The sequence below is a fragment of the Arachis hypogaea genome, chromosome 14 (assembly GCF_003086295.3).
Source record: "Arachis hypogaea cultivar Tifrunner chromosome 14, arahy.Tifrunner.gnm2.J5K5, whole genome shotgun sequence".
NCBI classification, from domain to species: domain Eukaryota; kingdom Viridiplantae; phylum Streptophyta; class Magnoliopsida; order Fabales; family Fabaceae; genus Arachis; species Arachis hypogaea.
Genome location: NC_092049.1, coordinates 3,586,575 through 3,612,702, shown reverse-complemented (window position 1 = coordinate 3,612,702; position 26,128 = coordinate 3,586,575). Strand labels below are relative to the sequence as shown.

The following is a 26,128-nucleotide window of genomic DNA, read 5'->3' as shown; positions in this document are numbered from 1 at the left end:
TGGGTTTTGGAATGAGTTAGAGTGAAATTGGAACTTCTAATGGAGGCGTGAGCTATTCAAATGAGAATTGAAACTCAGTGAATTAATTACATGATACTTTGAGGCCAGCTAAGCTAGAAAATAACAAAGAGGATAGTGTTACATTGTGTGAAAGTTTGATAAACAAGATGTATTTTTTGACTAATTTATTTGTGCATGTGATACAAACAGAAATGCTTCTGGAGGATGTTACCGGTCACAACTTCACCATGACTATTTAAAAAGGTTTAGTTCCACCAAGAGTGGAGTTATTTGCTTGGTTGGTCTTGATAGGCATGGTCAATACAAAAAAAAGGCTGAGTCGACTTGAGATTATTAATCAGGAAGATAATGTATGTGTATTATATAAGAAGAATGTTGAATATATTAACTAGTTGTTTCTTGACTATGAATTTACTTGGCATACAATGGTGTTTTCTAGGTATCTTGAAGGAACATTTTTAAAGTTGGACAGGAGCAACAAACAGAAAGGAGAAGCGTAAAAAGTAGTTGATGTGTTTCTTTGCGATCATTTGAAATATTTGGATGGAAATAAATAGAAGAATATTTGATAATAAAAGAAAATGTGTAGAGGAAATTATCAACATGTCTAGTCTCAACTACAAAGAGTGGAGAGATATGGATCTCTTCTAGTCTTAATTTTGTGTGTTATTTGTTTGGATTGCTATTTGATATGTTTGTCTTCTGATTGTCTTCTTTTGTTGTTTCACTCTATCTTATTGTGTTAAACTCTTTGTTTTCAAACAAAAAAAACTTATAGAAATACAAAGATATTCTATTTAGTAAACAAGAAAAAGTATAAAATTTTACACTATTATATTTACTTAAATGACCTTTAAGTGGTTAATTTAAAAATTAAATATTTTTATTGCGACAATACTCACTATAGGACTAATTATTTATATAATATTTTTTTAATTTACAGTATATAAAAATTAAATTGTTAATAAAAATAAGGCCAATAAAAAAAATAGTCAATTTCGATTCTCATCTTTTCATGTATCATGTTTTTATATTTTTTATTATGATATATTTAGTAAAAGAATACTACGTACTTAAAGTGTATGCATTTAATATTGTTATTCTTTTAGGTAGCGTTTGATGGAGAGACAGAAACAGAAAGAAATGTTGAGACTGAGAGACAGAGATTGAAATAAATATCAGTATTCTGTTTGGTGCAAAATAGAAGACAGAAATTGAAACAAGAATGAAATTCTAATTTAATTTGCACAAAGAATAAAATTGGAATTAATTAATTGAAATGAGAGTATTTTAGGTATAAAATGTTATTAAAGTTTTAGTCTCCATCTCTAAAAATTTTAGTCCTCTGTGTCCCCACTTTTTAGAGGTACTAAAATCCTGAAATTTTAGAGACAGAAACAAAAATTTTAATACCAATCTCTGAACCAACAAACATGTACGCTACCTTAAGCACTAATATATCATGAGCATACTAACACGGGATCGTTTGAGCAGGAGATACTTATTCTCATGTCAAGTGAACAATATCCTTTTTCATCCTAATATGCGAAAACATTTTTTTTATTTGAGTGGTGTAATTAAAAAAAAAAAAAGCGTATCACAGGTTAAAGGATCTTCCTACACTCCGTAGTAAGTGTACTACATGATTCTGCCAATCAATCATGACCATTAAAATTTTTTAATTTAAATCTTTAGGCCTCTGGATAACGGAATAACATGTCCAATAAAGTGGTATGATACATGTGAAAACTTTCCTATACTTTATAACTTGCACCACCACAAATTGCAGCAGCAAATAAAATTATTTATTTAATAATAGTTACATTCTTATTATTTTGATGCAGAAATTGTGCTAATCACTCAGGCATGCGTGCAATTTGTGGCATTATACAAATTAATATGATACATTAGTGAATCATTTTTCTGTCTTCTTACAAGTTCCTACTTGCATATGAAGATCCAAATTTGTGCAGAGCATAGTGAACAAAATCACACACTTTAACGTGTTGGAAAACTTTGGAGAATTGTCAACTTGCAAACTTTTCAGTCATGGAAGTTAAGTTCCTTTGAGCATACTAGTCTTCAGTTCTGGTTTTCATGTTAGCACACGGTGAATCTGAACAAATGTCATAGATTCTGATTGAAAGAAACTGTCTGTTCAGGAGATTGATCTTGGTTGTTCCCTTCACTATCGGATGGTTGAGATTCGTGCTTGGCAGCAGCTTGTAGTACTCGGTTCTGAACATCTAATGATGAAGGTGATGTAGGAAGCCCTATGCGATTGGAATCTAATTTTCCGGCAGCCCATGAGACCGCTTGAGCTCCGACTCTAACAGGAGCAAGCAATAACCTACAATGGATTCAATAAGACAATGATATCAAGAGTGAAAATGCCGAGAATTGATACAGAAACTGGTACTCTTTTTAGTTGCTATTTGCTACTTGAAGTCTTATCCTTCTTTATGAGAAGGTTTTGTTTAAAGGTATAATTATTTTATAAGGTTCTATAATTTCACTCAATTTTAGATTATATTCTTATAGTTTAAAAGTTTATTTTATATAAGATTTTGTAATCAAATACTGGTTGTTGTTTAAGCGTTGCTTATGGAGCCCAACAGTTTAAATTTAAAAAATTTTGTGATGAAGTCCTATATTAGACCAAAATTTATGTAAACAGAATTCATCATCCAGTCTAGTGACTTCATTAGAAATTTTTATACAAAAGGAACCTAGCTGAAAATTATAGGGACTTGATCAGAAATGTTTAAACTATAGGGATTTGATTGAAAATTTTGTACAATATAACGACCTGATTACAAATTTTTAAACTATAGGAGCCTAAAAATATTGAATGAAAATATAGAGAACTACAAAGTAATTGAACTTACTTTTTCTTCCACTTTTACTCATTTTTCCAAGTGTAAATCACATTCTAAGTATCATAGTATTCTAAACTTTTTTCCTTTTTCATGTGCTTCTGAACCAACATAGATATTTTAAAACTAAATTGATCATCAAGCACCACCTAATCGAAACTCTGTTCTGGACACACCTTCAACATGTTGTTTATTCATGTTATGTACAAAAAATCAAATTTAATACCTAGTTTCTTAGTGTATAATAAAACTTTATGCAAATAAACATAGTACATATGTGTCACTCCCTTGAAAAAACAGAGTATAAGTGTATAACATACCTAATACGTAAAAGAGTTTGTTTAGCTGCATGAAAATTAAAACCCCAAATGGACACTATGTTTCAATGAGTTGATAGTTTCAGAACATAATGAGAAAAGTAGTTTGTGACGCATCTTTCATGAGTTGAATATGAATGTTATTATGGCTATAAGAAAGTAATTAAATAATTACATATACATCATTAAGCATACTTACCTCACATCTTGCTTCAAATCTTCTGAGCTCTCATATGAAGAAACGCGCAGATAGACCGTCTGATCAGTGCGCAGCAGACAATTTATGAGGTAAGGGAAGAACCAAACATTACAAAGACTACAAAAGATGACTAATGACAGATCCACAAAATTTATGCATTGGGATAGAGATAATATAAGCATAATAGATGTAGTGCGGGCATGAGAAGAACTTCCATGAAGATGTCTGAAAAGAAGAACTTCCCAGTAAAAGAATATTACGACTTACGAACCCACCAAGCAATTCACAAGTACACGTAAGACGTAACAGCTATATATTCTTTTAACAGAAACAATTTAACAAAGTTTGGCCAAAAGAACAAGACGCATACCAAACCAAGGCCAACTGCTCCAATCAACTGCAATGTCTTCTCCCACTCTGAGAAAATATTAATTTGCACTTTGTCAGAGCATAGCCAAAACAAAATTAAGAGAAAAAAAGAAAAGAAAAATAAAAATAAGAAAAAACCATATCCATCACAATTCATACAGACAAACAGAAATTCATAACTCATGTGCAGCCTTTTTAACAAGATTAGAGCTTCACTTTATGCTACATAATCATATGCAAACATCATATAATATCTAAGGGCAATGAAGAATAGTTTACTTCACATGGATCTGTGTTTGTAGGAATACACATGCAAAGTACATTAAACTAAAAGGTGGAAAACATATATCTACTACCCTTGAATTAACTCCAATGTCAAAAATGTTAGATGCAACAAGAAATCAATTTTCATTTCTGAACAAATTGATAGCTTTTTAGAGAAAATGCACGCACCTAATATTCCATAAAACCCCGCAATAAGAGCCTGAATCAAAAGTAGTTGCATTGATTAGAAGATAATGGAGTCAAAAGCAGTTGATCATTTCCAAAACTAATTAAAATATGAAAGGAAGAGAAGCATCTGGGTTATCAAGAAAATGGACATAATGTTTGCTGAATATCATTGTTGATGGCTTTGGAATACTGAATTAATAATATACACTGATTGCAAAGTTCTACGGCAAAAGGACATCAGAAATTATAAAACAACTCTTTTACTTGTGGACCCAGGAGAAATAAGTGAATTCAACAATATACTCAATTCCAGTTTCCTGTCAGTTATTTATATATTCAGGCAGTTTCATGAACTGAGTCCAGAGAAGAGGGTATTGCAAATTTTTTTATTTTTTATTATTATTATTATTATTATTATTATTATTATTATTATTATTTCTGACATCTCAACAGAAGTTGCCCTCATGAAGTAGATTTCTACCCTGTCAATGTATAACATACATATATCGTGTTTCAAAAACGAAAAGGAAATATCACATTCTGGGAACCTTATAAGATTGAGTTGACAGTTAACATAGAGAAGACATCAGGTGAATGGGTTGCAATAATTACCGAGTCGCCACTCACTGTACAGGTAACTTGACACTTACCAAGCCATAACCTAAAAGTTGAAGAGGAGAAGGACTAACATCCTCTAGAATTGCTTCAGCTTCCTGCAAAAGTAACAGGATACAACATTGTCAATTAAAGCAAAATATTCCTCTTCTAATCTTTTGTGCTTCCAAAATGAATGCACAAAAAGAGGAAAGAAGAATTGTAGCAGTGAATAGAAGGAGGAAGGTAGAAATCTAAGAGTGTCAAGTTGACGTCCGAGGGAACAATTACAGGATAAGATATCTTACTATAATTTCATTTATTTTGTCCTAAAGATAGATGCCATTTAGACAGGATTGACACCCACACTAAACTCAACAAAAGCCATGGGAGACCTTAAAATTTACTTGAAAGAACTGCAAAAGCAAATATAAGTGCTGCTTCTGTACATATTTCAAAGTTGATCATTAGAGCAAGGAGATTAACAAGACAGACAAGCAGCAATAGTTTGACAAATACCTCATTAAGTATGGTAAGTGCTGTCTCAGGTTTAAGCTCCTTGATTCGGAGACCTTCTTTCATCCAAGACCGAAAGCCACCTTGAACCATGTATGAATTCTGTAATACAATAAACAGGTAGTTAAATATGATGTGCTGCATTATGGATTAGATTTTATATGTTAATGATAAGTTAGTTGTAAAGAGCATGTCTATTGGGTCAAGCTCGGAATACAAACCACCAGTAACGCACATATACATGAATTTCAAGGTGCAGTTTCAGTGTCTAGCACATTCCTTACAGTATTTAAAAAGAAAAAAAAATTGTTCTTTGGTCCACTGCTAGAATGTGACAAATTGTTGGTCATAAAAAACAACAATTTAACTTACCAGCATGAGTTCAATTGCTTTTCATTCAGTAAGCAGGATCAAGTGTACAGTAATATATGTTACAATATCTAATCAGATACTTCCAAGGATGAAATCAAGCTGACACTAACAGAGACTTCAATTATGAAGGATCATATGAGTACATTTTCCAATTTCCAGGATTTTCTATAATTATCTTAAGTATAAAAAATCATGTCAGATTTTGAAGCAGTGTTAACTGTTTTTTGTTATCTAAATTCCAAATCTGATCACTACACTAAACTTCAGCCTGGAATTGGTATATCACATTAAAATTTCGAAGCAAGCTAAGAAGGTATAGACAGACTTGCCTTGACCCCAAGTTTCCTCAAGGAACGTGCGATGCCTTTAGAACGAGTACCATCAGCATCCATAACGATAACCTTGGAACTGTCCTATAGGATGGAGAAAAAAACAAAAGATTCTGAGGCATCATTAGTCATTTCAATTCCTAACCACATGAGAAATAACAGATACATAAAACTGAGATTTGATGTCCATGTAAGATTAAAAAGATGAAACTGCTAGAAGATGATAGTTATTTTATAAAACCATATAACACAAGCATTTAGTCAATGACATCACTCGAGGTTCAATGGTTTTACTTCATAATAGTAGAAATGAGGGAATGAGTTTGTCATGTATATTGAAAACACTGTTAAGCCAAGAGTGTCACAGGGAAGAAATTTTCTGTTTGTTCTTTGCACTTTCAAGTATCATATATCTTCAGAAGCTACAAGTGTACATACCTTAACAATCTTCAAATTTCGAATAATAGCAGCGATCAAGGAGTCATCAATGTCTCTACCACTTTTCAGCAACTTCCGTAAAGTGTCATTGACCTTTTCACAAAATGTTAATTTAGTAGTAGAACGCTACATATAATCACTTATCCATTCTAAAGAGTTATTCAAGATTCTAAACATGTTCAATTTAACAAAGGCGAGGTATACAATGATTATCCCAGTAAGAACTTTTAAGTAGTATTATGCTTCAAACCAACCTCAAGTGGAGTCACATTTGCATATCTAAACCGAGCAGACCGTCGAATATCAGGAATACCATCTTTTTCTAGCAAATCCTGAAGAAAGGAAAGTATCAACATGAGCCACTATTGACCAAATTCAATATCAAAATAGTAAGCCAATAAATTCAAAAGGATGGGGAAACTTTCTTAATACAAGGCAACCATCGATCTGGAAGAATTTGGCACAATGATAGAATGGGCATCAAAACACCAATATAGCATCACAAATTGTAAAACTGCTTCTCCCGCTTTGCATAAAAGGGCCAGAAATAAAATAAAATAAAACAGAATAAAATCACATGCCTCATTGCGGACATCTATCAGTGTGGCATCTTTGTCCCCAGCCAAAAGCTCCATTGCCAATTTAGGGGATAAATCTCCAGAGTAACCCCCATATGTCCACAACCAATAAAAGGCCCTGCATATCTTTGACATCTAGTAAATATAGCATTTGCAGGGAGAATCAATCATCTAATATAGATAAATTAAAGAATTCACTTTGGTGGAGAGAGAAATTCATACCATATTGTTGCTGAAGAGCCCACAAAAACAACAAATGGAACAATTGGGTCATTTGGATCCAACCCAAGATTCTTCTCCAGTGAATATATAGCCATGTATATCTGCCGACACGACATAAGTTATAGAAATACAAAATGCTGGAAAATTCAGAATGTTAGTGAAACTAAACAGAATATTTTAAAAATGGATATGAAAGATTTCAAGTTTTCAACCATAAATAAGTGTAAGCTTGTTATACTATGCTTGATGAAGCACCACCCAAGATGATGACTTGACCCCACTCATTTGATTATCAAATCAAGTTTCAAATAAACAATAACCAATGTAGAAATGTCATACTTAAGCAAATACTTAGTATCAGTTAAGCTGAGATTCAAGATCCTAACAAAACTATAATCCATAATATTCTAACCTGTTGAGATGCTGGCCCAATAGGCCTCAAGAGTTTTGCTGCTTTGTCTTCATATACATTGACTGTATCCCTAATCCCTGGAGGAAGGAGCTCCTTGGCTGACCCGTAAAGATAGACAGCGTACGATGCTCCGCTTACTAAAGAACTCTCTACAGCTACAATTGTGCGGCGCAACACATCAACAACCACAACAGGTACCTTACTAGTGATTCCACTTAGCTCGCTTGAAATGCCAGTAATTTTATTCTTTGTTAATTCCCCTGTTTTATCTACAGAAGAAAATGCCTTACTAATAGCATTATCTGCAGATGTAGTAGCATTTTTAACAATAGAATCTATAAAAGAAGTAACTGTATCCAGCGAGTTCCGTAAGGCAGCTTCTCCCTTATTAACTGAGCCATTGATTGAGTCGTTGATTCCAGCGACAAGGTCACCGACACTAGCTTTTGCACTGGCTACTGATTCGTTGTCCACATTATATGAATCAGGCACAGATGTAGAAGTAAAATTCTCTTGTATTACATCAGTACTTGATAGTGTTTCAGGTTGCACCGGCACTGCTAATGTGCTAGATCCTTCAGTTGACTGTTCTGCAAAGTCCACAACATCCTCTGCCACGGTTGACAAATTATAACTCTCTATGTGTCTGAACTCTCCATTACTAAGTGAATGATGTCCATCCGTTGTCACCGATGAATAACCCCACGTATTTGTAAGGTACCCTGGTTCACTTGGAGAAATAAAACTACCTGAGACAATCTTTGTAGATTGCACAGCAAATGAGTTCTTCAACGAGTGAGTGTGAGTTCCATACTGAAAACCCAGATGCACAACTTCTTCTCCTACACATCTGCTCTCAAGATCTTTTCGAATCGGGTACAAGGGTTGCAATCCCCCAAACAAGGGAATCTGCTAGAAGAAATCAATTGTTATAATTAGCAACAAAAAGAATTAAAACTTATGTCCTGCTAAATGGGGCAGGATATATGCATCAAACGACACCATACTGTACTATCTCAAAACCATGATTGAACAAGTAAAAAAGCACACTCTAGAATTAAAAAATTAGGTCAATTACTATCACTGATGCATCAATAGCACAGAACATGTCCAGGTTTCAAAATTGTGTTCATGAAAGTGGAACCTCAACTATGGCAACGTTCTATAAAGAAATTAAGATTGTTTTCATTCTCAATTTAACAAAGCAGAATCGCAGAATATTGAAGGAAAATTCAAAAGAAATGGAGACAGAATTTTGAACCTGGGAAGAAGAGGAGTAGCTCGGGGTTGCTGAGCAAACAGGCAACATCCTCATGATGATGAAATTGAAGATGATGAATGAATCAATGAATCAATGATCGATGATCTCAGCCACTAAACATACACATCAATCAAAATCAAACTTATCAGCCTCTCGCAACTGTCTCTCACTTCTGGTTCAAATCAATGCATGCATTTTATTTATTTTATAAAATCAATAATCAATAAAATAAAATTGAGAAGAGAAAAACACGTAACCAGAGAAAAATTGATGATTAACCGCCAGCTTTGTTAACAAATTTTGCTTATTTCACTTAAATTCAAGGCTCAGTTTCAAATGGCATTTATAAACTTTCAGAATGCAAATCGAAATATTGATATTTTTCAAAGTTTAATCTAATATTATATATAAGTTAATTAATTTTAGTTTTTAATATATATGATAAACTCACTCCCTCGCCTGAGCTCCTTCTCATGTGTATGCTTGCCTTTTTTTTTTGTTAATATATTGTTTTTGGCTAGAAAATTTAGATATGAAAATAAAATGTGTGATATATTTTAACATTGTAATTTTAGATTTTTTTAAAATTGTGAGATATACACAAATTGAAACCTCCAATTTGTGTTTAAAAAGTTTTAAAGTTTTGGAGATCTTCCGATTTATGTTTAAAAAATTTTAAAAAATCGGAGAGTCCGATTTGTATAATTTCAATTTTTTTAATTTTTTAAACATAAATCGAACGTGTACCAAAAAATCAGACGATCTGATTTCTATACTTCTTATAAATCAAACGATTCGATTTTAACTTTTAATACCACAACTGTGTAAAGTATCTATACACTTCATAACTAGTTTTACAACATTCTCTCTTTCATATCTAAATTAAAAAGTGTTAAAATTTGCGTGAACTCATGTTTTTTTTTAAATAAATAAATATAAATATATATAAGAAAAAACCGTGAAGCGGAAATTTCAAATTTGTGTGGAGTGTTTTGCTTTGTTAGATTATTGTTGTTGTTATTATTATTATCCGAATGCGAAGAGAGGATATGGTGAAACTGAGGCCTAATCTCATCTCAATTTGTCTCTACTCAGCTTCACGACACATAACACATCACACGTGGAGTACACGTGGATCACTCATTTTGATTTTCATGACCCTCCTTCGGAAGTACACAAATTCTAACTTATAAGGAAGGTGTTTTGAGAAATTCTATTGGGAGATACAATTACTAGCTAATCAAAGGAGATATTCTTGCATTCTTAAAAACGGTTACATCAAGTCGTCAACAATTTTTTTAAAAAATTATATATGGATATTGTTGGGAAAATAAATCTTGGGCCAACAATTTATCAGGCAATAATTTATTTAACAGCAAAAAATAAAATATTAAAATAATTTTCACAATTGAATATAGACAAAATTAAACATATTTCAAACAACAAATAACATGATAAAGAATAAAAAAAGAAACACCAAAATTTTATTCCTAAAAAAATTTTAATTTTTTGAAATATCAACAACTAATAGAATACATTATTGAACCCACTAAAAAATCAAGATCAACTTTCCAGAGAGTGGATATATAATTAGTAATAAGACACAGTATTATAACAATTAAGTTATGTCCTAATATTTAGCTTTGCACTATTTTTACTATTTTGGTTGATTTAATTTAGTATTTGTTACCTCTTTCACATTTTTTAGGTTATTAGGTGCTTAGTCTTTTTTTTTTCTTCTTTTTTCTATTAATAAAATGTTCTATCTTTTCAATTTATGCATAATATTCTATATGTCTATGATTTTCTTTTTTTTTGGATGTGTTTGTGTTGATATTTTTTTCATGCCTTTGTTTGATTTAAAATTTGTAATGTTAATGTAATTTAAATGTGCAAATACTTAATTTTGGATATATTTATATTGTTCATTTAATTTTGGATGTGTTTATAGTTAAAATTTTATTTTTAACCTTATGACATGAACACTGAAATTTGTCATTGTGAATGAGTTTTGGATGTGTTGATAAAATACTTAACATGCATTATTATAATTTTAAATATGTATTTGAGTCTAATTTTGTCCTATATCCAATATGTAGTGAGTCTAATTTTGTCCTGTATCCAATATGTAGTCTAGAACCACAAAATCAATAAAAAAATGTATTTGTGCTGGTCCAAAGAAAAAAAAAGTAGCAGCTAATAAGACTTTCATGGACAAATTTGATGAATCAAATGATAAAAATGTCAAAAAAAGAGTTGAAAGGCCGAATAAATAAGAGGGTCATAAAAGGTAGTTTATTTTACAATTTACAAATTTTCGAGAGATTGCAAGTGACATACGCAATATAGCATAAATTAACTAGTGTGTCAATTTTTCAGAAAATACTTGATACCCGATGCTCTCCAACAATCATCGCGGATATGATGGAGCATCTGATACACAAAGATCCGATCAAATACAAAGAAATTAAGGACATGGGTTTTGGATGCTTAAGGCACATTTTAAGGTGGTCGATGAACTAATATTTGATAGTTGTCCTAATGCGGTCATATAACAAGGATCAAATGCATATAAAAGTTGAGACCGAAAATATACCAATTAATGCACGTTTAATATGTCGAGCATTGGGACTCCCTGCAAAAGGTAATACCTAAAATATATAATTAATATAAAATGCATATATGTTTTCTTTTACACTATATAATAGGGCTATTGCTAGTTATTTTTTCTTCTAGTAATACTTCTCTCGTTCCTGTGCTTTCATTTTACAAGTGATAGCTTCCCAAAGTTAGATCCGAAAAAACATCGTCAACTCATAAACACCTTTAAAAGTACAACCCAAAAAAAATACAAAATTTATAACACCCTCCCCAACAATAGACACTAAAATAAATCTTGGGATGTTTGTTAGCAGTAATGTGCCTTTGGGTGGCCTTGTTTGAATGTTTGTTTTCTTCAACAGCTACAACTTTCTGTACATATAAAAATATGTTAAATTTAACCGTCTAAACAAATGAAAAATATAAATAAAACAAGATAATATTGTAAACCATGGTCATTATAACTAACCTTTGGATGTTTACTACCATCTTGACATTTCTTAGTGGCCTTCTTAATTACCTGGTCCATATCCGTCCCGAGTCTCTTGAAGCTTGAACGCTTCCTAAGTACCACACGAAGAGGTCTCAAAAATGCATTTAACCCATCAGAACACTTACTTGTAATAGGCAATCTCTTTGATGTACTTGTGCCTACATTTTATGAATGTTGTGTGCAATGTTCACTAAGTGCCACTTTAGCACTCGCAAAAGCGGAATGCAATGTATCAACCTCCTCCTTGTCATGCACAAAGTATTGGGCCACATTTTAGAAATCAACACACAATCCCCTAAATATATTCATGCTTTTATCAGAGCATCGTGAATCGTGATTGCTTCTAATGTGAGTGTGCTTGCGATAAATATTCTTGCTCTACTGATGTAGCATATAGGACGAGTTTACCTTGTTAAACCTACAATGGGACAGAACGGGTAGGGTCTGGCAACAAAGGATACCATATAACTCAAACATGAAGCAGTTGTATCTAACCTGGTGTAAAATATAACAAAACACAACTTCATAGTCGTTATAATTAAAGATTCCAATTACTATCTTCTGTTCGGTCACTTCGTAAAAGTATTGGTTGTCCTTCATCACCCTTGGAGAGAGGTTATGGTTGCTCTTTTTGATAAATTCGGTTTGAACATCACGAAATATGCAGTTGGTGTACTCATATTGGAACTGCTTTTCGATGGGAGAATACGATACACATGGAATCAGGCCCTTGTCTACTGCATCACATTCCAACTCTTTCTGTTCTTTATTTGCAAGACAATTATTATATTAGTGTACAAATTGACTCAAGCTGCTCTTACAAATTAGGTACTTATCGAAAAAAGTATGCATGTTCTCACTCTGTTGTATACTTCTCAGGCCAGCCCAAAATTCATGGTTTAGGAATACAAGGATCCACATATTGTGAATATGATAGATATCTTCATTTCGATAAATATATTTACCATTAAAATACTCACTTATGAGATGACACTAAACATTCATGAAAGGGCATGTAACATAAGTTCATTAGTTTTACAAAATCTATTCAACAATTAAAATGACTAATAAACAGGGCAGTTAAGTTTTGGATGTGTATTCATACCGTTGAGCCATTTGTTATTATGAAGGTTGTACTCTTCAATGAAGTTATGCCATGAACTCTCAAATAATTTTTGTCAACAAGACTCCAAACAATCCGACCTATTGTAGCATTAATTTCTTTAAAACGACTAAATCCTTCAAGTTTTTGTTGTATTTTCTTCATGATGTGCCAGAGATACAATCTAGGCCTAGTGTTTGGCATGACATTCTGAATAGTTGTTAACAAGGTCTCGCATTGGTCAGTTAAAATGCCATCTGGTATTTTTTCATACATTTCACCCATGTTTGCATGAGCCATTTAAAGGATTCAGTCTCTACATTGCCCAATAAAGCATCGCCAAGAAGAACTAACTTTTCATGGTGATTCACGCCTACAAATACTGCAATTGGCATCTCAACCTTATAGAAAACCAACACATGGGACAATCAGTGACCTTGTAAATTAATAAATCCATAAAGAAATAAACAAAAAAATTACTTGTTGATCCTATATGTGGTGTCAAATGACACCACGTCACCAAAATACTCGTAAGCAGCTCTTGATCGAGTATCCACTTAAAACATTTTAAATAAGATATTAGATATGTTTTTATTGAATAAGATATAAAAAAAATTCAACTTTATTTTTAAATTTTAAATTTTATTTGTATGGTTTTGAATGTGTGTAATATTTAAAATTCTATGATTCCATAACACCAAGACTATTCATGTTAAATCATTAAGAAAGAAACATTTGAATACAGAAGCATGATTAAAGGAATTTGGTTCTTTGATCTTCCTCAACCAAAGTCTACTGTATCCCTAAAGGAATTAAATTTTAAACAAAATAAATATGAAGAACACCAAGTTAATGTTCATGTCATATCATGTATTTTTACCTAGAATGAATATTCATGTCATGCAGAATAATATAGACAAAAAAGAGGAATTATTATTATTATTATACGGTACAGGTTAGTTGAATGATTCACGTTAATTATGAATCGAGTCCTCTTTTTTTGTTTCTTACTATTATTTTTTGATAATTTAAACATGGTTTAATTACTTTACAGGTTCTTATAATTTTACCGAATTTTCAATTAGATCCCTATACTTTTTTTCTTTTCAATTAGGTCCCTATACGTGATTTTTTTTTTCAATTAAGTCCCTGTTAACGTTTAATGTTCAAAAAAACGTTAGTGAATTGTGAAATAACTTATTTACCCCTTTCTTCTCCCTATAAACACTCTATGTGTCTGAGTTATGTGAGGTTTCTTTTCTTCTCTGTTTTTCATTTTCAGTTTTTATCTTCCCCAAATTTATGGCTCAAAGTCAAAGAACCTCATTCATTCTCTCTTCGGGAAGCTGTGTTTTCAGGAGCTCCAACTTGAAGGAAAGAAGACACCTGTGTTTCTGTGGAGAGGCAGTAACCGTCCGCTGTTCCTCAGCTGTTTCTGACCATGGTAGAAGGTATGTTACTTGTGAGAAGATACCAAAATGCAACTTTTTTGAGTGGATTGATGATTTTGAGTGGATTGAGGTTGATGACGGTGCAAAGAATGGGTGGCCAAAAGAAAAGGAAAGGCGGGTTCACTGTTTTTGTGGTGACACACTGAGTCTTCAAATTTCAGGAACAACAAAGAATCCTAATAGAAGATTTATTTCTTTCCCTAACAGAAGATGCAAATTTTTTGAGTGGGTTGATGAAGTTGGTGCAAGAAGTAACGTATCTGCTGCTGCTGTTGGAGTTGTTGGAACACAAAATTCTGCTAAGTTGGAGGGTGAAATGTAAAAATTGGATGCACAAGAAAAAAAGATAGAGAGACTAAACGTGGAGATGGAGAGATTAATTGTTGAAACCAGAGAAATAGATGCTTGTGTGGGTAGATTATGTGATGAGTTCAATATTCTCCAAGAACAAGTTGGGAGATTGGATGACAATATGAAAATTCAATGTAAAATGCAATATATGCTATTTATGTTTTTGCTAATCTTAATAATTGGAATGTGGTTTGTAAGAGTTTATAGTTATCTGCGCTATGAAATTCTAATGTAAGAAATTCTATGGCTTCAATCCAATGAAAGCTAATTATGTTTAGTTTGAATGAATTTTGCATTTTGATGTATTTTGTTTGTGTATAACAATTAAATGATAGTTGGGAAGATACTTTATGAATGTGAATATTTAAAGTTCCACAATTGAGAACACTTGCAGAAAAAAGTGGCCAGATAATATGCCACGTATATTTTCAACTAATAAGTGTTCCTGTAAACCATACTTACACAAAATATCACAACATAAGTAGTCATATAATATGCCGCATACCTAATCCAAAATAAAGGTCTAAGAAGTGCAATAATTAAAAGTGGTCCAACCTAATTCCAAAATATCAAAATAGTAGTCCTATCCACATAATAAACAGTGGCCACAAAGACACAAGATATACTATTTAATAGAAACCCCAATAACCTTAACTATAAATTTAAGCATACTTCAGTCATCACTTAGGTCTATATGTAGACTAGGTGTCCTTTTTTCCTTCCTCACTCCAAACTTTAGCCTGTCACTTCTCTTCACACCAAACACCTTTGTCTTTGGTAAAGGTTGAGACGATGCTCTAGGTTGTTGCTGAGAATTTGCACTTGCCACAGCTAGGAGAGGCTAGGAGGCTGGCCCTTCAAGAGGTAAGGCTTGTTGTGAGGTGGCTGTGGTTGGAGTCTAAAAAGCTGAAGTTGCAAGTATGGGAGGTGGTTGAGTAGAGGCAACAACAGGAGGTGTGGTGGGTAGCTGTTGTGAAGATGCATGTGTGGTGGGTAGTAGTTGTGAAGATGCAGCTCTACCCCCTTCCCCTGCCCCTTCTTCTGCCCCTGCTTACCCCTATTTGCCTTATTCTCTCAAATCTACGGACATTCACACCGGATCTATTGTCGGCAGCAGGATCAGTGTCAACAGTAGTCGCAGTATCAGCAGCAGGCACAGTGTCAGCACCAGCCGGATCTTCTCTGTTGGCGGTAGCAGCAACATCAGGCTCTGAAATCAGGTAAAACACAACCAGTTGCAATCCACATTGATTTATTTATAACACAGCATAATCAATTTATAATCCTTTTATAATCTATTTATAAGGCAGCATAATCTGTTTGCAATCCACATTGATAAAACAGCAATTTATACCACAGCATAATCTATTTTCACACACCATACGTTATACTATCACAACCTAATCCACTAAATACATCAAACACCTTATAATTTCAAAAAGAAAACAGTAAAACAACAGTTTGTATATTCAAATTTGCTTGATACCTGAGACTATTGGATTGGGACAATGCCTTCTATTATGTCTATATTGTCTGCAGTTATTACATGTAACAGATGTACCCGTCCTCCTAAGCTTTGTTTGAGAACGGTTCTCATCAGGTTCTCTGATCTTCACCATCGTGGTCGTTCTGGCGTCACTCTAAAGATGGGAGATATGATGGTATCACACTCAACTTTCGACCACATATTTTCTCCGTTGATTGGAGAAACTAACTTAACAATATATTTATCTGAAAAATAAGGATGTATTTTAATTAAAAAAAGTAAATAATATTATAAAATTATTGAATTTTAAAGGAATAAAAAATGTGAAAATTTTGTGTTTCGAATTATTATTACATCGAAAGTCAACATTCAAAACGAATAATCAGCTTATGAAAAAGAAGCGGTCACACGTTTAAAAATCATAGACTCACATGCAGGGTATTCCTGCCCTAACTACTCACTCTATAAAGCCCAAGATATTTTCTGAGGTTTAGTTTATTCTGATATTTGGAGCTTAAACCCTAGCCGCTTCACTACTCTTCCTCTCTTCGGTAAAATCTCTTATTCAATTCTCTGATTCCATGCGATTTTCATATGCTTTTCTTGTGTTTTCTTCGTTTCCCTTCGAATTGATCTTTTGTTTCTTCTTTTTTTTTTTCGAACTTTTGTGATTTGCTATTCTTCAATCTTTGTGATTTTATGATTGTGTTTCAATCTTTCATCCTTTTTGATTTATTATTATTATTATTATTATTATTATTATTATTATTATTATTATTATTATTATTATTATTATTATTATTTGCGAAATTTGAAGTGCGATATATTTCTTTGAATTGTTTTGAAATATCTTTCTATGTTTGTATAAGAAGTTAAGCATTTTTTCCTCTCTCTCTGGCATTGTTGTTTTACGTCAGTGTGTTTATACTTTGTTATTATTTTCAAGTTCTTTTTTATTTTTACTGATTGTTTTTCTTTTTACCAAGTCTTTAGTTGCTGTTATATTGTTCTGTTTTCTATGTCTGCTAAATGTTTTTGGAAATGCTTGATTTGACAATTGAAATGTATCTCATTTTTTTCCGTCTTGTTTAAACTGGTAACGCCGTATTATTTTTCATTCAATTGTTTTAGTAAGTGTGATTATTGCTAAATGATATGATGGCATGCCTGTTAATTGATTCCGGAAATGCCTCAAATGATAAATGGAATTTGTGTGTTTGCGTTTTGTTCTTATGTGTGTCATCATAATATATAAATTTTTTTTATGGGAATGATAATATATAAATGAAACTGGTGAAGTGGTATAATTTTTCCTTCAGTTCTTGTAGCTAGTGTGATTATTGATAATAATAATAATAATAGTGGGTCTATATGCTTGGTTTAGGGAACATTGAAGGCGTGAAGTTTGGTTAAGAATCATCATGGCATTGTGTAACAAGCTTGGAAATTTCTTGAGACAGAGTGCTTCCGGAAGTGGATTAGCACCTGCTCCATCGATGCTCAATTATATTCGCTGCATGTCCTCAAACAGGCTTTTCATTGGGGGTATTTAACTTTTGTTAAAAACGTAGTTATCAAGATAAAGTGATATACTACATATCTGTCCACTGATTTCTCTTTTACCCTAATTACTTATTCTGGATTTTGCGTTTTTAGGCCTTTCATACGGAGTTGATGACCAGTCTCTTCGGGATGCATTCTCCGGCTTTGGGGATGTGGTTGATGGTGAGTTCACCTTCTCATGTGCTTACAATTTGCTTTGGTAATTGGTATCATCGGAGGACTTTATTGACAGTTAGAGATACTCCATTAGATCTTGTTGTTTGTTGGAATTTGTAAGCAAAATAGAGGGATTCTTTAGGAACCTAACATGCATTACGATTATGATTGTTATAATCAATTGACGCATGGCATCTCTGATCACTTGTCTAATTGTTATGAGAGTTCTGAATTTTTCTAGTGAATGAGTGATTGGAGCTCGCCCTCAAATGGTGAGATCAATGGGTTTTCTTGGGTTGGATACTCTTGAAACTTGGATAAAGATGAGATGAGATTTTACACGTGTACTATGCCTGATACTGTTATGGTTTGGAACACCCAATTAGTCAATTTTTTTTCCTGATTTTGTTTGTTTACAGCAAAGGTGGTCACTGATAGAGACACCGGAAGATCAAGAGGTTTTGGATTTGTCAACTTCTCAAGCGACGAGTCTGCAAGCTCAGCACTCAGTGGAATGGATGGGCAGGTTGGAATGCTTTCATGATTGTACTAAACTTTGACACAATAGATGATTTACCTTACTGATATGCACTGTATCTTCAGGATCTAAACGGCCGAGTGATCAGGGTGAGCTATGCTAATGATAGGCCTACTGGACCTCGGGGTGGTGGCGGTGGTTTTGGTGGTGGTGGTGGTGGTTATGGGGGAGGTGGTTACCGTAGAGGTGGAGGTGGTGGTTATGGTGATCCAGACTTCTAGATCACAGTGCCCCTCTGCATGTTTACAGTTCTTTGGGTTGTCTCTCAAACTTAAACTAAGATTGCTCAGGTGATAAATTAGCAACTAGATATGTTAGGGTTATGGAATTTCTTATGTTTTTTCCGCTATATTAATGGAGCATTTGTTTCTAATGCAGTTTCAGTGTGCAAGCGTTGATTAATATTTTTTATTCTTTAAAAAAAATGTTTCCAGAAGGGTTTTGATTTTTGAATTTATTTCGAGGTCATCAAAGAGTGTTCTTTTAATTTAAAATAAAGTAGGATCTTTTCTGATTTCTTATTTATTATCGAAACTATTGTTCACCGTGAAACCGTTGCTGGTAAAAATTATTTTCGAGCCCCCCCCCCCTGGTTGAAAGTTTTTTAAAGTTTAACGATCGTTTAATGCTAAAATTTGAAGGTACCTTTCTATAATACAGACATACTCATTAAATTGGGATGCAGGGAAGAGATGAAGTGATATGATACATTCAACCATTTAGAGAATTCTTGAGCATAATTTCGCCCTATGTTGCCATGTTGGCAATAAGAATCACGATTCCAATTTAATAATAGTGGAGGATATAGATTATCCCAGGATTTTTGGAAATATAACAGTAAGTTGTCAATATAATAGTAAGTTACGTATGATTTGTTATATTTATTTTTAAAGATTTTTTTTATATTAATGGAGTATTTTTTTTATTTATGATTTAAAACTGTGGTAATTGAAAAGCAACGAGAATTTTGTTTTAATTTGAAAATTTAAATTTTGAACTTTATTTTATGGTTTTAAAAGAAATTAATTTGATTTTCTCTAAATTTTGGACTAGGGTATTTATTTAAAAAATAATTTATAAATTGATGAATAAATAGTATTTTTGTTAAAGATAATTTTTTTGGGTTTTAGTAGATTTTTAATTACTATATTATTCTTATTTTTATTAGCGTAATACCCCAAATAGGTCTTTAAAGATTTGGTGGTCTGACAGATGTGTTTCCCAGGAAAATTAATTAGATCCTGGGTCTTCAAGATTATTAGATATATGTTATATAGGTTCTCAGGTTGAACTAGTTAACACGACATTCTCTTTCCTACGTGGAGGTTGTAGCTGTGATGTATTAGGTAAAACAACACGTGTGTTAATTTCTAGACACGTGGCTAAAACAATGTCGTTTTGGGACAACGCCGAACGTTATATAGGTCCCCAAGTCAGGTTGAACTAGTTAACACGACATTCTCTTTCCTACGTGGAGGTTGTAGCTGTGATGTATTAGGTAAAACAACACGTGTGTTAGTTTCTAGACACGTGGCTAAAACAATGTCGTTTTGGGACAACGCCGAACGACGCCGTTTTGAGGGGACAGATTCGTTCCCACCTTTATTCTCTGGTTCTCAAAACTTCGACGTTCTAAAGTCAAATAAGTCCTCTAAAATTTGTTATAAGCCAAAAATGTCTCTGAATTTAAGTATGTACCTTGTATAAAAAAAGTATCCTTTCTTTTTCTCTTTGTAAAATTACAAGTATCCCAAACTTTCACCTAGATTTTACGACCTAATCCTTTATATTCTTCACCCCATTAACGTTTATCCAAGTTCGTATTGGTGCTTTGACAGTGTGTACAGGAACTGTTTGGTGGTGGTGGGTCGTGCATATCGCCATTGTTCGAGATAAGTTAAGTTAGTTTTTGCTGTATTAAATTGGCAATAAAGAGTGAAGTATGATGAACGTGCATGTGATGTATGTTTAAGGTAGATCAAAATCAGTTTGTTGTAGGTGTAGCTTAAGTGAGAGTTATGAAGTGGTTACAGATAGATATTTGATAATAACAAAAACAATGTAGGTATTTGAATTTTTTATTCTATTATGATGTTGTATTGTGTTGGTTGCTTGGTTAACTTGTGATAGATTTTTATCTTTTGGTATTTAGATGAGTAAAGACATAGTACCTGTATTTCACCGTGGTAAAAGTTTTGTTTGAGACAACAAATGGGGTACTTATGTACATTAAGGTTGTGTTTGTTTGAGACAGGACACTCGGATAGGGACACAGAGACACAAAATCGTGTTTAACAGAGGAGACATGGACAGAGATAATGTGTCCAAAGACACTGAATTAGTGTATTTTGTGTCCATCCTGACAGGAAGGATACGGAGACACTAACAAGGGACATAATTTATTTTTCATTTTTTCTTTCATTATTCTTGTTAATTTTTCATAATTATATTTTTTATTTTATATTTTTCATCTCAAATTTTTTGAATGAAAAAAAAATGAGAATAAATTGGATTTTCATAATTTGTTCTAGTTTATCACTAAACAGAATACAAGAACGCAAAATTTTATGTCTCTGGCCATCAGTGTCTTGTTCTGTCCTGTTTTCAGTGTCTTGTCCTGTCCTGTTCTAAAAAACAAACGTAGCCTAATGGAGAAGTAAAAAAATTTCTCCAAATTGACATTGATTTGATCTGTTTCTGACCTATAGAAATTTTTCTTGGACTTGGGTTACCATGACAAGACAATGTATTAGTATGATCCCACTTCTGCTAACTTGGAATCTGGTATTCACCCATGAAGATAAAAGAGATCAAATATCTGCAAAAGAACAAGATGCTAAATGAGGATACTGACGAATTCTAATTGTTTAACTGTAATTATACTTGAGATATGCCATTTCATGTGCTTAGGATTGCATATTTTGACATACATTGGATAATTTAATCATGATTTGATTCTAGTTATGGTTCTAGTTGCTTAATTCGAGGGGATTAATTTGACATATATACTATAAATTCAGAGACCTTTTTGACTTATAATAAAATTTCAGTGGACCTATTTGACTTTAGAACGTTGAAGTTTCGAGAACCAGGAAATAAAGGTGGGGACAAATTTGTCCCCTCAAAATAGTGTCGTTTGGCGTTGTCCCAAAACGATGTTGTTTTAGCCACGTGTCCAGGGACTAATCTGTCCTGAGCGCGACACGTGTTGCTTTACCTAACACGTCACACCTACAACCTCCACGTAAGAGAGAGAGTGTCGTGTTAACCGGTTTAACCTGACTTGAGGACCTATATGGCATATATCTAGTAATCTTGGGGACTCGGGACCTAGTTAATTTTTTCGGCGGACAAATCTGTGGACTGCCAAATCTTTGGGGACCTATTTGGGGTATTGCTCTTTTTATTAAAAATACCTATACTAGTCCTAGTCTGAGCCCTTTTTACCGCACCAAAACCCTATCTTAAGTGATACACTCACCCACCCTCTAACCCTAACTCAGCGCCGCCCCTTCCTTCACTCATCTTCCTCACTCAAACACACACACACTACCTGAAGGAAGAGAGAGATCCAAGAATGAGAGAACAGAGAAAGTAGAGGAAGGGAGAAGAGAGATCGGGAAGAGAGAGGGAGATTGTGCCCAGCTCGCTGCTGCCATCGCGTCCTGCCTGCCTTGCCGTTCATGCTCGTCACCGTCTAGCCGTTGTCGAACGCGGAAAGGGAATGAAGCGCGAGGAAGAGGGAGCTATTGCTGCGAGCTCGCTGTTGCCGAAGGTTCGTCGCCATCCGTGGAGAGCCGTCGTCGTCCCGTCGCTGTTGCCGTCGTTGGGTCCGCCGTGGCCGTGGAAGGGAGTGCCGATAGGGGAGAGAGAACCTAGATGTTGCTGCGGCGGGAGTCACTGCTAAAGGAGGAGGAGGGTTTCCACTGCCGTTGGAGTTTCGCTGCTGCTGCTGCCATGGTTTTTGCCCGTCGTGTATGGTCGCTGAGAACAATTCTTTGGCCGCCAGAACCATCGCTGAAGCTTCTGTTGTTGGGTTCAGCCATTCCTCCTTAGTTACCGTAAATGTTTTTGTTCCAAAACCCTTAAGAATTAGTATTCTGTTATGGGTTGTTAAGGTTTTGAGGTTTTGGTAACATAGGGTTGAGTTCCGATTTTGAGGTTTTTGCAGTTGTTGCGGAAGCGGCATGGAGCTGTGGTTACGGCTGCCGCTGTTGCGGACAAATAGAAAGGGGTTATGACGCGTTTTATAGCTTTCAGGTTTCGACTATTCGAGTGAGGCTTTTCTTAAAACTTAGTTTATGTCACAGAATTGTTATAAATAAAAATTGATCTGAAAATATATTTTTGTGATTATGTGATTCTTATAGATGTAATTGTTTACTTGATTGAATTATTGATTGCTTTGGTTAGTGTGGATTGTTGATGAAAATTAATTCGAAAAGTTGATTCGATTGTTTATACAGAAAAGTGATTTTACGTTGAAAATTGGATTTATATATATTTATATTGAGAAAGGGGTTTTGTATTGAAAATCCGATTTAGATATTTATATTGAGTAATGATTTGGTTTTGAAACTGTTGAAAGGAATTTGAGAAATGTGGTTTGGATGGAAACCTTAAAGGGTGGTAAAGTCCGGATTTTAGCGGTGGTGTTGTCGAAATTTTTATAAGCGGAGTGTTGAAAAGGATGAAATAAATAATTAACTGATGGTTTTTGAAAAGGTTTGGATTTTGGATGATTAACCGTTAGTTTTCCAAAAGGATTCATAAGACGAGCGATGATCACCGCGGTTGAAAATAACTTTCTTTTATATATCTTCTTATGACAATTCTAAACTCTTCCAGTGAGACCGTGTGGTTAGATTCTCACCCTTTACAGCTTTATTTTTTCTGAAAACAGACGAAGAAGCTTGTGAAAAATTTATTGTGTTTTTGCTTATACGATATTGTTGTATTAGCTTAGTTATTATTTTTCCTCGCATTTAATATTATATTTTTGTAAAAAAAGATAGGAGTTGTGATTGTAATGTTTGTAAGTTATTTGTATAAAGAACTTTTATTATTATGTGTATATATATTTTAAGTGTTGTGATTGGTTTGTATGTATGTATGTACGTTTTCAAGAAAAAAATATTTTCGATTTTTTAAAGAAAATAGCGATACGGTTTCGAGTTAAAAAGGTTCATATATTATTATTAAGTATATGAAAGCTGTCGTAATATCTGAGCTATCAGAATAACGTAGCCGAAAACGTGATATTCTGGTAGTAAAAGTGTGACCTATGATTTGTATTACTTGTTTCGCATTTACCTTTGTATTACTCGGTAGAATTGATGCATTGTTTGTTTTTTTTTTTTTTGGGTTTGGGAATGGTTGCGTTGTTAAACAAAAAGAAGCTTTTTTTTGGTAAGAGAGAATGGGCCAAGAAATCCAAAGAAGAGAAACAGCAATACAGACGTCACCTGAACAATTCAAACTAAAAGCACTACTTATGACCCAAAAAAAAAAAAAAACAAAAAACACTACCAAATATTAGAATCCTAATTCATTCCCACCTATCCCCATCTTCTTCCCCTGCTTCTAACGCAAAATTGGCCAAGCTAAGGATGATAGCAGAAAGACGAAGACGCATGAGATAGATTAAGCTGGGACTCCTGCTGCTTGGAGATGGAAAATTTGTTCAAGCGACGATGCTATTGACTGGACGAGGTTGCTATTGGCGCTGTCCCGCACTGCACTGTCCTTGTCCGCTCTTGTGAATCGGTCAATAAAACGAATCACAAGACAATTAACTTGTGTTGGTTGAGTAGTAGTAGTAGTCAATTCACTTATCCACTTAAATAAGTATTGGAGGTTCGAATCCTGATACAACAACTTTAAATAAAGTTCAAATTTACGACGAATTAGCTTTAGGATTTTTCGCTCACTTAAATAATGTTATCATATTCTTTATCTTTCAAATTTACCAACAATTATAAGAATATAATAGAAAATTTTTTGAAACAAACATTAAATATCTTGATTCATGGAGAGATAATTAACAAAATACATATGAAGTTTTTATATAAGTAAACTTTTATAATAAAATAATAATTTTTATAACAACTAAGCACTAATTATAATAATTCAAAAAACAAGCAAAAATTTTGACTGGTTAAATTCCTTATTCAATTTTGTTTCAAATTCTTCCGTCATCAACTTGAAGTTTTCAATTCATGATTCTTTATTTTTCATGAATGTTGTGTTGTCTTCTACTAAAAAAACAACTTGTATTTTTGTAGTTTTTACCACCTTTTAATTTATGGTGCAATTTAATTTCTAATTTTAATTTAATTTGATTTTGAATTTTTTAATATTTTAACATATTATATTTATACTAGAGAAAATCTAGGAGGTCAGCATATTTTGTGATTTTTAACCATCAATTAGCCATCAATGATGTTTTTAATGGTGTGAGATTGCATCTAATGGTATAGAATCATTCAATTTCCTTTTAATGGTTAAGTGTTGGCCAGAATTTAATAAAAGTGCTAGCCCCCTAACACTCCTTATTTATACTATTCTAAAATATTTTTAATTTAATTATCTAACAAATTAACCTCCTTTTCAAACATTTTGATAGAACTTTTACATGGTATTATAGCTTTCTATGACTAAAGCCAATATTAACACCATATATAATGTCTTTTATGAGGAACTCCATCCCTTCTGCTAATGGTTCCTCCCAAGTTAAGATATATACTTGGGAAAGAGTTTTGACCATTTTATGGTCTATCATCTTTAGAGGCTTTAATGGAAAACCTCTGGCATTCCTTCCCATAATCCCTTCCACACACATATTAGCACATCTATCATCATTTGAGTATGGCTCATAAATCTTCTCGAGGAAGACTTTTTTTTTATTTCGATAATATTAGAGAGACAAAAAAAAAATAGTCAAAATTTATTTTATTTAACATTTATTAATTGTCGCAATAATTAATGAATGATAAATAAGGTAAGTTATGATTGTTTTTGGCTGATTTTTTTTTTGTTATCAAACATTTCTATTTGTCTATATTTATATCGAAAATATTTAGTAACCAAAGAAAATTAGTCAAAAACAGCCATAATTTACCTTATTTAGCATTCATTAATTGTTGCCCATTAATTGTCGCAACAATTAATGAATACTAAATAAGACAAGTTCTTGCTGTTTTTTTTTTGTCTCCCTAACATTATCCATAACTAGAGGACCAAAATGAAAAAAAAAAAGGAAAGATTAGACGAAAAATTAACTATTTATTAATGAAAATTAAAGTTTGGGGAGGATGCAATGCCCATCTTCCCTTTAATGAAGCTTCATCACTCTTGGCGTAATTGATATTTTTATATCTTTTTCTTTATTGAGATCTTCAACTATTTATTTCTGCTATTGTTAAAATGCA

General features: G+C 33.1%; 3 protein-coding genes across 3 annotated transcripts; 1 reads left to right on the top strand and 2 right to left on the bottom strand.

Annotated features, from left to right (window-relative positions):
* Nucleotides 1-1,762: 1,762 nt before the first annotated feature.
* Nucleotides 1,763-9,868, bottom strand: LOC112740992 (uncharacterized). Its single transcript, XM_025789750.3, has 14 exons — nt 9,215-9,868; nt 8,958-9,070; nt 7,697-8,605; nt 7,285-7,385; nt 7,066-7,180; nt 6,739-6,816; nt 6,485-6,577; nt 6,047-6,130; nt 5,349-5,447; nt 4,886-4,948; nt 4,236-4,266; nt 3,784-3,830; nt 3,414-3,472; nt 1,763-2,371 (listed from the first exon to the last, which is right to left on the bottom strand). The coding sequence occupies exons 2-14, from the start codon at nt 9,009-9,011 to the stop codon at nt 2,149-2,151; spliced, it is 1,956 nt and encodes a 651-aa protein (XP_025645535.1). The 5' UTR covers nt 9,012-9,070; nt 9,215-9,868; the 3' UTR covers nt 1,763-2,148.
* A 5,508-nt stretch (nt 9,869-15,376) lies between these two features.
* LOC140178239 (uncharacterized) lies at nt 15,377-17,024 on the bottom strand. Its single transcript, XM_072213586.1, has 2 exons — nt 16,442-17,024; nt 15,377-16,165 (listed from the first exon to the last, which is right to left on the bottom strand). Exons 1-2 carry the CDS (start codon nt 16,572-16,574, stop codon nt 15,972-15,974), a joined length of 327 nt encoding a protein of 108 aa, XP_072069687.1. The 5' UTR covers nt 16,575-17,024; the 3' UTR covers nt 15,377-15,971.
* Nucleotides 16,849-19,075, top strand: LOC112740991 (glycine-rich RNA-binding protein 4, mitochondrial). Its single transcript, XM_025789747.3, has 5 exons — nt 16,849-16,992; nt 17,826-17,986; nt 18,098-18,166; nt 18,580-18,686; nt 18,764-19,075. Exons 2-5 carry the CDS (start codon nt 17,863-17,865, stop codon nt 18,917-18,919), a joined length of 456 nt encoding a protein of 151 aa, XP_025645532.1. The 5' UTR covers nt 16,849-16,992; nt 17,826-17,862; the 3' UTR covers nt 18,920-19,075.
* Nucleotides 19,076-26,128: the final 7,053 nt, after the last annotated feature.

Bases quoted from the DNA above. Each gene is read 5' to 3' on its own strand.
- LOC112740991 (XM_025789747.3), top strand. From the start codon at position 17,863: ATGGCATTGTGTAACAAGCTTGGAAATTTCTTGAGACAGAGTGCTTCC. The intron at 17,987-18,097 runs GTATTTAACTTT...TTGCGTTTTTAG, and splicing joins AAACAGGCTTTTCATTGGGG to GCCTTTCATACGGAGTTGAT. The intron at 18,687-18,763 runs GTTGGAATGCTT...CTGTATCTTCAG, and splicing joins TCAGTGGAATGGATGGGCAG to GATCTAAACGGCCGAGTGAT.
- LOC112740992 (XM_025789750.3), bottom strand. From the start codon at position 9,011: ATGAGGATGTTGCCTGTTTGCTCAGCAACCCCGAGCTACTCCTCTTCT. The intron at 6,817-7,065 runs GCATGTGATTTT...TCCTTTCTTCAG, and splicing joins TGATAGATGTCCGCAATGAG to GATTTGCTAGAAAAAGATGG. The intron at 4,267-4,885 runs GTAAGTGTCAAG...CTTTTGATTCAG, and splicing joins AACTTTTAGGTTATGGCTTG to GCTCTTATTGCGGGGTTTTA.
- LOC140178239 (XM_072213586.1), bottom strand. From the start codon at position 16,574: ATGGTGAAGATCAGAGAACCTGATGAGAACCGTTCTCAAACAAAGCTT. The intron at 16,166-16,441 runs GTATCAAGCAAA...ACCTGATTTCAG, and splicing joins TCCCAATCCAATAGTCTCAG to AGCCTGATGTTGCTGCTACC.